Genomic DNA, 13524 nt, shown 5'->3' with positions numbered 1-13524 from the left:
TTTTCCTATTTCTTTTTCACTGATTTGATAACTTACTGGTTAGGATTGCTCACTTGTGTATATATACATAGATGTTGAATTGAGTATTTAGATTTTAGTGTTGCAGCACCTACATATAACAATTTTTGACTTAGTAATAATAATTGATATCAATTTTCACAAATTTTATTTATATTAAAATGTATATATCTAGCTGGTGGCTAGGCCTGCTTGTTTTCATTCTGGGCTGGGAGTGGCTCAGGGCAGGGCTGGGTGACTCACAGGTATCATCACTGTCTCCTCCCTCTTTATAAAAGGTGCTAGAAAGAGAGGAGGAGAGGTGGCGCTGCCTGGGGCGTTCTGAGGAGCCCCGATTAATCCCCAACTTGGATTGGCAGGGGGCAGGCCTCCTCGAATACCCGGGGTCAGCCCAGCTGGGGAGGAGTTGTCTGGTGGAACAGATGAGTGAGAGAGTGCTGAGACTGTCTGGACCTACAGGGACCTCCCTTAGTGTGTGGGGGGGGTGACCTTGGGCCTGGGCTCGGGTGCATCCAGGAGGAGAGAAGAGATCCTGGAACAGAGGCACAGGAGAGAGCAGGGAGAGGACAGAACACTGCTGAGGGACTCCAGGGAGGACAACTGGTCGCAGCCAGAAGGGCTGGTGAGTGAGGAACAGTTGGGAGGACTGGGGAGGCACACCTGAGAGAGCTCAGTTTGAGATGGGTGCAGAACCGGGAGAGTGGAATGTAGTAAAACGGGCAGTGGAAAGAGGCAGCTGCAGCCAGGAGGGCTGGCAGGGCCTGAAGATGGATTACTGGGCTCAGTAGCCATGTTTAGGACAGCTAGTACCAGAGACTTTCTATTTTGCTACACTCTAGGGGCCCACGGTCCCTGCCTGCAAAGGGCAATTGCTATAGGCCTGGCTGAGCTAGTGTCAGGCCTAACCACTTTGTCCTAGATGTGCCTGAAGATTAGAGAGGAAGTGATGTGCTGGAGGAGAAATACCTGAAGATTGTAGAGGAAGCCATGTGCTGGAGGAGAAATACCTGAAGATTGGAGAGGAAGCGATCCTCTCAATATAAAAAATAAATAAAAAGTTCTGAGAAGTGAATGCTGGGCTGGGCCAGGTGACGGGTGAACCACGACATCTAGCAGCTCCTACGGGAATTTGGACCAGTGCATAAATCAAGGTACACAAAGACATAGATGAGTACGTTTGGGGTGGATGAACTTGGCTGGCCTGCACAGAGTCCTGAGTTCCACCCAACAGACCACCTTTGGGATGAATTAGTGTGGAGACTGCAAGCCAGGCCATCTCCTCCAACATCAGTACCTGACCTCACAAATACGTATCTGGAAGAATGGTTAAACATTGCCATAGACACACTCCTAAACCTTGTGGACGGCCTTCCCAGATGAATTGAAGCTGTTATAGTGGAAAAGGATGGGCCAACTCAATATTGAACCCTACGGACTAAGACTGGGATGCCATTAAAGTCCATGTGTGTGTAAAGGCAGGTGTCCCAATACTTTTGGTAATATATGAGAACGGAGCAGGGTTAAACCACAACATACATAATGATAACCATGCACATGCTGCATAGATATCCCCTAGAAATTTAAGAGAAGAACCCCCTTATGTCAGTTGGAAAAGGACTTTATTACATCGCCATCAGTGGGAAGACTGCCCCCCTTAGAGATCATTGATGTCAGTTGTTACTGAGAGACAGAAATTGTTCATTGCTCAAGGAACCCCTAGAGACCTTTGGAGGAACCCTGGCTGAGAAAGGCTGGACTAGGCAGTAATATATTTCTCTCCCCCTTGGTGGGAGTGGAGATGACCCCCATCTATAAGGATATACAGTACATACACACACAGCACAAGGCCGTGTTCACACTACGAGACATTTTTCAGGGGCTGCAGTTCCTCTGAGCTCCACAAGGTGGTGATCTTCTCACTTCTACCATAGAGACAGGAAGTCTCTATGGAAGACAGGAAGTGATGTCAGGTACACACAGGAAGTTCCGGGTGAGAAGTGAGTCGGGATGAGACGTCGCTGGAAGTGGCCGCAGAGGAGGTAATAAGATCTTATTTTCTATTTACACCCAGTAACCCCCCCTCCCGTCATGTCCGTCCTCTTCCTCCATAGTCACTGTGACGTCTTTTATCTCCAGCAGATGATGATACACACATATATAGTGTGGAGACCTAGATTAACCCCTTCAGGGGCAGAACATTTCCCCTACCTAAGGGACGGGAAAAATCCCTTCATATTGGAGATCTTCTCCCCTTAGAAGTCTCTTGTAATGAAGAATGAGATTCCGGTTGTAGTGAAATTGGCAGTTCGACACCCTTTATTTTGAAGATACAAACCCCTCCCCCGCACCTGACTACCTCCACCATGTACCCGGGGCTCCTCTGCCCCTCCTGCAGGCCCGGGACCGGTATGGCGGATGGAGCGGAGGGTGATCAGTTCTCGGATCTCCTCTCCGGTGAATGAACCCAGAAGAGACGAGCGTTTCATCACTTCCAGGCTCAGAGCCGTCATTCCCCGGTCACTGTGGTCGGGGAAGAAGCTGATCGATCCTGATCTGTGCTTCGTCAGCTCCACTGACGTCCATAGGTGATGTTAGGAGGTCTAGCTAGGTTTGTCACACCTTAAAGAGGACCTGTCATTTCTACTATACTATCACATAGGGGGGATGTTGGCCGCACATTGTCACCCCCCCCCCCCCCCCCCCGGAGTGAGAGGAATAATTCTGGGGGCCGTTATTCCCGGGTTTCTCTAAGCTGATGACCTGTAGGAGCTTCTACAGCGTTGTCTTTGCACCACGTTGGGGAGTGAAGTTCGTTATTGTTTCCTGGGGACGTCAAATGTTAAAAGTTTACATATTTATATCCGATTTTACCAGGTGTGTGTGATTTTTTTTATTAATTTTTTTTTTTAAAGCGCATCTCCGGGGAAAGGAAAAATTACCGGCATGTATATAAGCATACCGTCAGGATCCAGGGGCCCCAGAGAGGCTCCCCATAACTACGGGGCACCCCCTAGGCCAGTCGAAACCCAAAAGGTGGTGCAACGTAATGAACAGCCAAAACAGAACTAACGAGGATAGAGGAGCAGAAAACAAGAACGTTAGGGTAGAAAGGTGAAACTAAAGGGATGGAGGTCGCTCACCTACTGGGTAGGGGGCGCTAGAGAAGGGATAGGGGAGTCTAGGAAAGAAAGGGAAGGCCAGAAGGATGAGGACCAGGATATGAGGGAAAAGGGAAGGGCTCGGGAACATCTGGATTGTCCATCACAGGCGGCCCAAGCTGGCTGGGGGGGGTAGGAAAGTCATATGACAGCCATGACTCACAAATTTTGAGGAACTTGGCACGAGTGTCCCCGCGGATGCTCGACATCTGTTCATTAAGCATCATCGCGGTCATGCAATCTTTCACCCTCTGAAAGGGGACAGATAGCTTTTCAACAACCTGCCTATGCTGCACACCCATTGGTTACTTCCCTCTAGTGTTCTCCAGAATTGCTACATCGTATCTCTTGTTACAAAGTTATAACTCTATGTATTTCTTGTGCTCCTCAGCTTCGTCTAGTGGCCCCTAATGTGGTATTTCACTACTGCGCTTAATAAAATAAAATTTGCGCACAACAAATGCTCAGATTTGCTGAATGAATAATTATGCAATTTTTTTTTTATAGATAAATCTACCTGTTCTAATTCCCACTGGGGGGCAACCGGCATATTAACTCCTTCTATCCCCATCCTAACATTGTACAACCAATAAAGTCCTAATAATTCTCCACTGTCCGTCTACAGAGAAACCCGCAGAGACCACATGACCACATCACTGAGGATGGAGGAGGACCGGAGTCACATGACTGAGAAGATACTAAACCTCACCCTGGAGATCATCTACCTGCTGACCGGAGAGGTGAGGAGGATTCTGGGAGGGTCACATGACATCACTCTTATCTCTATTAATAAAACACAGACCTGACCGGAGAGGTGAGGAGGATTCTGGGAGGTCACATGACATCACTCTTATCTCTATTAATAAAACACAGACCTGACCGGAGAGGTGAGGAGGATTCTGGGAGGTCACATGACATCACTCTTATCTCTATTAATAAAACACAGACCTGACCGGAGAGGTGAGGGGGATTCTGGGAGGTCACATGACATCACTCTTATCTCTAGTAATAAAACACAGAGCTGACCGGAGAGGTGAGGAGGATTCTGAGAGGTCACATGACATCACTTTTATCTCTATTAATAAAACACAGACCTGACCGGAGAGGTGAGGAGGATTCTGGGATTCTAACATGATGTTCCTATTGGTTCCCCAATACAGAGATTTCCCCTTGTGAAGTCAGGTGATCATATGACCATCACAGTGCCTCCATGTGACTCCCTAAAACCTGAGAGACACAACATGGAGAAGATTCTAGAAGTCACCAAGAAGATGATGGAGCTGCTGACAGGAGAGGTGAGGAGGATTCTGGGAATTCTGGGACATTATCCAGTAACAGACAAGGGATGTGTCTGGATGGTGACTGTATCATTGTGTGTGTCAGGTTCCTATAAGGTGTCAGGATGTCACTGTCTATTTCTCCATGGAGGAGTGGGAGTATTTAGAAGGACACAAGGATCTCTACAAGGACGTCATGATGGCCAATCAGCCGCCCCTCACATCACCGGGTAAGAGGAGACTTTATTGTAAAGGAGAGAGCAGTACGGAGGCTCCACCTAGATCCCCCATCATCTGATAAACACATAGAAACAATGTATTCAGTCAGTGTGTGTGTTTCCTACAGATGGATCCAGTAATGGGAACCCACCAGAGAGATGTCCCCGTCCTCTGTATTCCCGGGATTCCACACAGGAAGATCACACCATCCCCCACCACCATCAGGTAGATGAGGAACAATCACTGATAGTATCATTAGGATCTGTACATTATCTGCATTGTTACCATTGATGTCATTTTTATTATATATTCAGAGTGGAAACCTGAGAGATTTTAAAGTTGAGGTTAAAGAAGAGTATAAAGAGGAGGATGAGGAGTATGGAGTGATGGAGGAGTTTTCAGAAGGACACAAGGATATGATGGAGCCGCCAAATACCAGGAACCCACCAGAGAGATGTCCCCGTCCTCTGTATTCCCGGGATTACACACAGGAAGGTCACACCATCCCCCACTGTTTCAAGGTTGGTGGGATGAAACAACTAGAACATGGACAGGTGGAGATAATGTTTGGATTCCCCAATTTCCTTTTGGGATTAATAAAGTATTCTCCATTTATTTTGTCACAAGCGAACGCTTATATTTTACAAATGTTATTTTCTCTCATTTTTCTGGTTTAGGGTGAAGATCTGATATATATAAAAGTTGAGGTGAAATCAGAAGAAGAAGAGAGGTATGTGAGGGATGATCAGCAGTCTATGGAGGAGGATGGAATAACGGGGACATTTATAGAGGAGGACACTCCTACAGAGATCAGCACAGGTGGGTCGTTGAGTGACATCGGTGAAACCAGTCAGGGACCATCACTGCTGGAGCTCAGGGACTCTCCTAGCTACGGGGGGAAGAACTCCTCCAGTGAGAGTGGGGGGAAAGGAAAGACAGATTCTGGTGGTAGGGGACTCAATTCTTAGAAGGACAGAGAGGCCAATCTGTAACAAAGACCTGAAGCGCCGAACAGTAACACAGTATGTTGTCTCCCGGGGGGCTCGGGTTCGGCACATCACTAATCTGGTGGACAGATTACTGAGAGGGGATGGGGAAGACCCGGCTGTCATGGTGCACGTTGGCACCAATGACAGAGGCAGATGGAGTGTCCTAAAGAACGATTTTAGGGACTTAGGAGCTAAATTGAGGAAAAGGACCTCCAAGGTAGTAATCTCAGGAATACTACCGGTACATCGAGCCACACCAGAAAGTCAAAGGGAGATTAGGGAAGTAAACAAGTGGCTGAAGAGCTGGTGTAGTAAGGAGGGGTTTGGGTTCCTGGAGGACTGGGCTGACTTCTCGGTCGATAACCAGTACTATAGAAAGGACGGACTGCACCTAAATGAGGAGGGTGCAGCTGAGCTGGGAATGAAGATGGCCAAAAAGTTAGAGGGGTTTTTAAACTAGGCGATGAGGGGGAGGGTCCAGAGGTAGCAATAGTCAGCGAGGAACATATTCCAGAGGGTAGTATTGGGGGCATTAGTGGTAGGTTGACCAAAGTACATAATCCCAAGGTGAATATAGTAGCAAGCCCTAGTTGCAATCTCCGAACACTCAATAAGTGGATAATATGTGACCGGTCTAAACTACGAGGCATGTTCACCAATGCCAGGAGCCTGGCGGACAAAATGGGTGAGCTAGAGATACTATTGTACGAGGAGGATTTGGATTTTGTGGGAATTTCAGAGACCTGGCTCAACAGGTCTCATGATTGGCTGGCAACCATTCAAGGGTATACCCTTTATCACAAGGATAGAGAGGGTAAAAAAAAGGAGGAGGGGTATGCCTATATATCAAGAATAATGTACAAGTGAATGTGAGAGATGACATCACTATGGGAGCTAGGGAGGAGGTGGAATCCTTATGGGTAGAGCTCCAAAGGGATGAAGCTAAGGGGAAAATAATACTGGGAGTATGCTATAGGCCCCCTAACCTGAAGGAGGAGGGGGAGACGGATCTCCTATCACAATTTGGATTAGCAGCAAGGATGGGAAGTGTTATCATAATGGGGGATTTAAATTATCCAGACATAGACTGGATGGAAGGAACCGCGCATTCATCTAAGGCTCGCCAGTTCCTAAACGTCTTGCAGGACAATTTTATGGGTCAGATGGTAGACGCACCAACTAGAAATAAAGCGTTGCTGGATCTACTGATTACCAACAATACAGACCTGCTCACGGATGTGGAAATACGAGGCAATTTAGGTAACAGCAATCATAGGTCAATTGGCTTCTGTATAAATCACACAAATAGGAATCATAAGGGGAATATAAAGACACTGAATTTAAAAAGAGCCAACTTCCCTAAACTACAAACCTTACTAGAAGGCATAAATTGGGATACAATCTTAGGAACAAAGAATGTGGAGGGCTTCAGTATAAATCACACAAATAGGAAACATAAGGGGAATATAAAGACACTGAATTTAAAAAGAGCCAACTTCCCTAAACTACAAACCTTACTAGAAGGCATAAATTGGGATAAAATCTTAGGAACAAAGAATGCGGAGGAGAGATGGGTTTGCTTTAAGAGCATATTAAATAAGGGCATTAGCCAATGTATCCCATTGGGTAATACATTTAAAAGAGCGAACAAAAGTCCTGGGTGGCTTAACTCCAATGTAAAAATGCATATAAAAGCAAAGGAGAATGCCTTCAAAAAAATACAAGGTTGAGGGATCATCATCAGCATTCAGACTTTATAAAGAATGCACCAAGAAATGTAAGGGTGCAATAAGGATGGCTAATATAGAACATGAAAGACACATAGCGGAGGAGAGCAAAAAAAACTCAAGAAATTCTTTAAGTATGTAAACAGTAAAAAAGAGAGGACAGACCATATTGGCCCCATAAAGAATGAGGAAAGACATCTGGTTACAAAGGATAGAGAGGTGGTGAAGGTATTGCATTTATTCTTCTCCTCAGTCTTCACAAGGGAATTGGGGGGATTCAGTAACCAAAACTGCAGTGTTTATCCTCATGACACATCACAGGAAGCACCTCCATGGTTAACAGAGGATAGAATTAGACTTGGGAAACTTAACATTAATAAATCACCGGGACCTGATGGGTTGCACCTGAGGGTACTTAGGGAACTCAGTCAAGTAATTGCCAGACCATTGTTCCTAATTTTTACTGACAGTCTACTGACTGGAATGGTACTAGCAAATTGGAGAAAAGCCAAAGTAGCACCAATATTTAAAAAAGGGCCCAAAATACATTCCTGGGAATTACAGACCAGTTAGCCTAACATCAATAGTATGTAAACTCTTGGAGGGGCTGATAAGGGACTATATACAAGATTTTAGTAATGAGAACGGTATCATTAGCAGTAATGAGCATGGATTCATTGTTCTTGCCAAACCAATCTACTAACCTTCTATGAGGAGGTGAGTTGCCATCTAGATAAAGGAAGGCCCGTAGCCATGGTGTATCTAGATAAAGGAAGGTCCGTAGATGTGGTGTATCTAGATAAAGGAAGGCCCGTAGACGTGGTGTATCTAGATAAAGGAAGGCCTGTAGACGTGGTGTATCTAGATAAAGGAAGGTCCGTAGACGTGGTGTATCTAGATAAAGGAAGGCCCGTAGACGTGGTGTATCTAGATAAAGGAAGGCCCGTAGACGTGGTGTATCTAGATAAAGGAAGGTTCGTAGATGTGGTGTATCTAGATAAAGGAAGGTCCATAGACGTGGTGTATCTAGATAAAGGAAGGCCTGTAGACGTGGTGTATCTAGATAAAGGAAGGCCCGTAGACGTGGTGTATCTAGATAAAGGAAGGCCCGTAGACGTGGTGTATCTAGATAAAGGAAGGCCCGTAGACGTGGTGTATCTAGATAAAGGAAGGCCTGTAGACGTGGTGTATCTAGATAAAGGAAGGCCCGTAGACGTGGTGTATCTAGATAAAGGAAGGCCCGTAGACGTGGTGTATCTGGATAAAGGAAGGCCCGTAGATGTGGTGTATCTAGATAAAGGAAGGCCCGTAGACGTGGTGTATCTGGATTTTGCAAAAGCATTTGGCACAGTTCCCCATAAACGTTTACTGTACAAAATAAGGTGTGTTGGCATGGACCATAGGGTGAGTACATGGATTAAAAACTGGCTACAAGGGCAAGTTCAGAGGGGGGTGATAAATGGGGAGTACTCGGAATGGTCAGGGGTGGGTAGTGGGGTCCCCCAGGGTTCTGTGCTGGGACCAATCCTATATAATTTGTTCATAAACGACCTGGAGAGTGGGGGAAACAGTTCAATCTCTGTATTTGCGGACGATACTAAGCTAAGCAGGGCAATAACTTCTCCGCAGGATGTGGAAACCTTGCAAGAAGATCTGAACAAATGAATGGGGGGAGGGGCAACTACATGGCAAATGAGGTTCAATGTAGAAAAATGTAATGTAAATAATGCATTTGGGTGTCAAAAATCTGAATGCAATCTATAGACTGGGGGGAGAACCTCTGGGGGGATCTAGGATGGAAAAGGACCTGGGGGTCCTAGTAGATGATAGGCTCAGCAATGGCATGCAATGCCAAGATGCTGCTAACAAAGCAAACAAAATATTGGCATGCATTAAAGGGAGGGATATGTGTGTATAACCTCAGACCCAAAACAGAAAGTGATAATGGGGGAGGAGTCAATAACCCAATGATGGGGGTCTTCAGGATCAGTCCAGTCTTCATCTTGGTGGTTCTCCCCCATCCTCACTCTCTGACCTCTGGTGGGACTCAGCCCCGCTGTTATTCATGACTAAATCATGGACTAAATAAGGAAGTGCAGGACTTCTTGTGTTGGGAAGATGGCAATGAGTGATAGAGGGGGAGGGGACACTCGTCCTATAATCCCCTCATCACTGTCACTCCTATAGAAGACAGTTCTCGTTGTTTCCTCCCTCTCTGACTAAGGTCCATGAATAAAGAAATGATCTGGTAGGAGATCAGAGGACCCATTTACTAGTTACCTTGAGGGGGGAATTGTAAGATCCTCAGAGGCAAGGCTGCCTGATGTGGGCGGAGTCCTGGTTTAGGGGAACCAATCTGCTCGTGTCTAGTAATAATAAGCTAAATGGTCCGGGGGTGAAGTGGTTAAACAATTCTACTTATAATTTGTCCTAAGTCACAACCTTTATATTTTTACCTTATAACAGAATTATCATTCGGTCAGTAGATACTAAAATTGTAATCGTATCTGTGGCCTGGAATATAATATGTATAATTTAAATGACTTTTGAATGATCCTCAGAGACAAAGCTGTCTGATGTGGGCGGAGTCCTGGTTTAGGGGAACCAATCAGCTCATGTCTAGTAATAATCTTTGTATTTCTATTTTTGTAGATGGACGGGAGATGAGGAAAACCTCAGAGGATTGTCTCACTTTGTCTCCAGACTGTAAAGTAGAAGATGAGGACATCACACAGTATAGTCCAGGAGAAAACCCGACTACCTCAAATGTCCATCCGGCACCACACAGTGTAGATGGACCATCGTATTCCTCTTATCCCGAGGAACCTCAGACTGTGCGGGACGGTGCTGGACCATCGTATTCCTCTTATCCCGAGGAACCTCAGACTGTGCGGGACGGTGCCGGACCATCGTATTCCTCTTATCCCGAGGAACCGCAGACTGTGAAGGACGGTGCTGTCCTTCCAACAGATAAGAGGTTTTCCTGTGCTGAGTGTGGGAAGTGTTTCAATTTTAAAGGCAATCTTAAGAAGCATAAAAGATCTCACACAGGGGAGAAGCCGTATTCCTGTCCTGAGTGCGGGAAACGTTTTTCTCAGAAGTACCATCTTTCAACACATCAGAGATCTCACACAGAGGAGAAGCCGTATTCCTGTCCTGAGTGTGGAAAATGTTTTGCACAGAAGTCTTATGTTGACAGACATCAAAGGACTCACACGGCTGAAAAGCCTCATCTCTGTTCTGTTTGCGGGAAATGTTTTGTAAGAAAATCAGATCTTGACACACATCTGAAGTCTCACACGGGGGAGAAGCCTTTTTCCAATTCTGAGTGCGGGAAACTTTTTGTACAAAAATCAGATCTTGTTACAGGTCAAAGGACTCCTTCAGGGGAAAAGCCACATTCCTGTCCTGAGTGCGGGAAATGTTTTTCAAGGAAATCCAATCTTCACAGACATCAGAGATCTCATACCATGGAGAAGCCATATTCCTGTCCTGAGTGTGGGAAATGTTTTTCACAGGAGTCCTATCTTTACAGCCATCGGAGATTGCACTGGGATGAGAAGCCATATTCCTGTTCTGAGTGCGGGAAATGCTTTGTACTAAAATCAGTTCTTGTTGCACATCAAAAGTGTCACTCGGGGGAAAAGCCGTATTCGTGTCCTGAGTGCGGGAAATGTTTTGCACAGAAGTGTTATCTTTCTATTCATCAGAGAGTGCACACGGGGGAGAAGCCGTATTCCTGTGCTGAGTGTGGAAAATGTTTTGCAGATAAGTCCAGTCTTTATGCACATCTGAGATTGCACACGGGAAAGAAGCCACTTTAGACAAGTCCAGTCTTTGCATCAGGGAACTCGCACGGAGGAGGAGCCATATTCCTGTCCTGAGTGAGGGAAATGTTCCTCACTGAAGTCCTGTCTTCCTGTACATCAGGGGGTCCCACACAACCCTGGAGGTGTATTAGTGAGTGCGGGAAATGTGTTGTATGTGAATGTTGCTGGACATGTGGGGAAGAAGCACCCCCTGATATACACCTCAGATATACTCCATGGCTGATCTTCATCATGGAAGAAACAGTTGATAAGGAGATCAGAGATCACCAAAGACATGGATGAAGTGTTGTACCGTGTCGGCCATTGATAGCAGGAGAAAAATAAAAATGGAGTCATTACCTCTCATTGGCTGAGTACATTTTGTGGTGTAAACTTTTGCAAGAGGTCTGTTTTTACTCAAGTCGTCTTCCAGGACGAAACGCGTTAACCCCGCCACTTAAAAGGCGGCCCTCTAGGCCTTTTAAAATAAAAATTGAGTCATTACCTCTCATTGGCTGAGTACATTTTGTGGTGGAAGATTTCCAACACTTAGAGATCTACTTTTTTTATTTTTTTAATGATTAGGTTTGCACCGATACCATTTTTTTTAAACGCTGAGTAGGAGTACCGATACTTTTTTAAGTATGCGCCGATACCGAATTCCGATACCTATCACCTACGCAGAGTAGATAGAGGGGTGGTTTGGGAGGTGGGGGGGTGGGGGTTGTTAGGTGAGGCTTGGATGAAGATGTTCTAGATGATAAAGTGGGGGGGAGGGTCACAATCCTGGTTACCAGGGAGGATGACGCACGCTACGTGATAACGTGGATTGAATGACATGCATCCAATACGTTTTTTTTTTTTTTACTCAGGGACTGCGAAAGGTCTTGTTTTTTTGGCCTACACTGTGAAACCCCTTTCTTACCAGATTCGTTCCTGCTACCTGTTTACCCAGTTTTGCGACCTATTCCTCATAGGGACCTCCATGGGGCTCTTTGGTTGAGTTTGGTTGGCCACACTATACCCCCAACCATGCCACCTACCGCGGTGACGACTTGTAGTCTATGTGAATATTTGTATATCTGAATGTTGCACCGTCTATCTTATCTTGACAAATTGTCAAATATAGATTCTCTTATAAATACCCCTGAACCTGAAACGCGTCGGGTAGCAAAGATTGTTCTTCGAACTTCGGAGAGTAACCATTTAATACAATACATGTACAGCATGTAATTAATGTAATGTTTGCAACAATTTTTGACATTGCTCTTGCTGTGTTTTTTATAGCTCATCGCATGTGTGATTGATCACATTTTACCACTTCCCACTTGGCCTATAGCAGAATGACAGCCGGGCGGTGGTTTTGTTAACCTGACTGGGCGTCATATGACGTCCAGCAAGACTACATGCCCGGCGCGGGCCCGCGGGGGCATGCAGCGTGGCGATCGGTGGTGCTGTGTGTCAGTCTGACACACCGCATCACTGATCGTCATATGGTATTACACACATGATCAGCTGTGACCAATCACAGCTGATCATCGCGTGAACCAGGAAGTGCCGGTAAACTGCTTTCCTCGGTTCGCGCTGACAGGGAGAGCGATCAGCACTTCTCCCTGTCAGAGGAGGGTCTGGCACTGATGTTCTTAATAGGGCACAGACTGGCAGCTGATGCACACTGATTGGCAGCTGATGGGCACATCTGATGGGGGCTGTGCTGATAATCAATGTGCTGATTATCAGCACAGCCCCCATCAGATGTGCCCATCAGCTGCCAATCAGTGCGCATCAGCTGCCAGTCTGTGCCCTATTAAGAACATCAGTGCCAATCAAAGTGCTAATCAGTGCCCCATCAGTAATGCCTGTCAGTGCCCTTCAGATGCCAATCAGGATTGCCTGTCAGTAGCTCCTCATCAGTGCTGCCTATCCAGTGCCATCTATCAGTGCCACTTAGTGCCTTTCAGTGCCGCCTATCAGTGCTGCACATCAGTGTAGCCTACCAGTGCCCATCAATTCTACATATCAGTGCCCATTAGTGCAGCCTCATCAGTGCCCGCCAGGGAAGGAAAAAGCAAAGTTTTATAACGGAAACTAAGAAAAACGTACAAAATAAATAAAAATGTTGATCTTTTTTTTAGTTTGTTTAGAAAAAAAATAATAAACCCCAGTGGGGACTATCATTCCCTCACTCTTCTCCAGGCCTGTCAGGGGAGAGGACGCCAGCGTCTTCGCAGCTACAGACAGCTCCGGTAAGCATGGAGAGGACCGTAGTGCGGCGGGAGCCGGGGTCCCTCTCCCGTCCCCGATAAAAGTAATCTTGCGGCGAATCC

General features: G+C 46.1%; 4 protein-coding genes across 4 annotated transcripts in view; 2 read left to right on the top strand and 2 right to left on the bottom strand.

Moving 5' to 3' along the window:
- LOC143955552 (uncharacterized) overlaps positions 1 to 11563 on the top strand; it is a 39340-nt gene extending 27777 nt beyond the window's left edge. Inside the window, exon 3 of the mRNA XM_077465612.1 lies at positions 10366 to 11563. Coding sequence (XP_077321738.1) covers positions 10366 to 11212 — 847 coding nt within the window. The 3' untranslated portion in view covers positions 11213 to 11563. The remainder of the gene's footprint in view (positions 1 to 10365) is intronic.
- LOC143955596 (uncharacterized) overlaps positions 1 to 13524 on the bottom strand; it is a 464194-nt gene that overhangs the window by 412638 nt on the left and 38032 nt on the right. The gene's annotated exons all lie outside the window — the stretch shown is intronic.
- The window catches only part of LOC143955715 (uncharacterized), a 263796-nt gene that overhangs the window by 224203 nt on the left and 26069 nt on the right, over positions 1 to 13524 (bottom strand). The gene's annotated exons all lie outside the window — the stretch shown is intronic.
- LOC143956044 (zinc finger protein 573-like) lies at positions 4341 to 8337 on the top strand. The gene is made up of 4 exons (XM_077466174.1): positions 4341 to 4471; positions 4560 to 4683; positions 4800 to 5226; positions 5350 to 8337. The coding sequence occupies exons 1-3, from the start codon at positions 4367 to 4369 to the stop codon at positions 4961 to 4963; spliced, it is 393 nt and encodes a 130-aa protein (XP_077322300.1). The 5' UTR covers positions 4341 to 4366; the 3' UTR covers positions 4964 to 5226; positions 5350 to 8337.

Source organism: Lithobates pipiens, unplaced genomic scaffold (genome assembly GCF_037356315.1).
Source record: "Lithobates pipiens isolate NorthernLeopardFrog02 unplaced genomic scaffold, aLitPip1_a1.2 Scaffold_35, whole genome shotgun sequence".
In the NCBI taxonomy this organism is placed as follows: Eukaryota; Metazoa; Chordata; class Amphibia; order Anura; family Ranidae; genus Lithobates; species Lithobates pipiens.
This window is presented reverse-complemented; position numbering and strand designations above follow the sequence as displayed.

Excerpts from the sequence above, each read along its gene's own strand:
- LOC143956044 (XM_077466174.1), top strand. The coding sequence starts at position 4,367 with ATGACCATCACAGTGCCTCCATGTGACTCCCTAAAACCTGAGAGACAC. Across the intron at positions 4,472-4,559 it reads TGGAGCTGCTGACAGGAGAG|GTTCCTATAAGGTGTCAGGA; the intron begins GTGAGGAGGATT and ends TGTGTGTGTCAG. Across the intron at positions 4,684-4,799 it reads GCCGCCCCTCACATCACCGG|ATGGATCCAGTAATGGGAAC; the intron begins GTAAGAGGAGAC and ends TGTTTCCTACAG.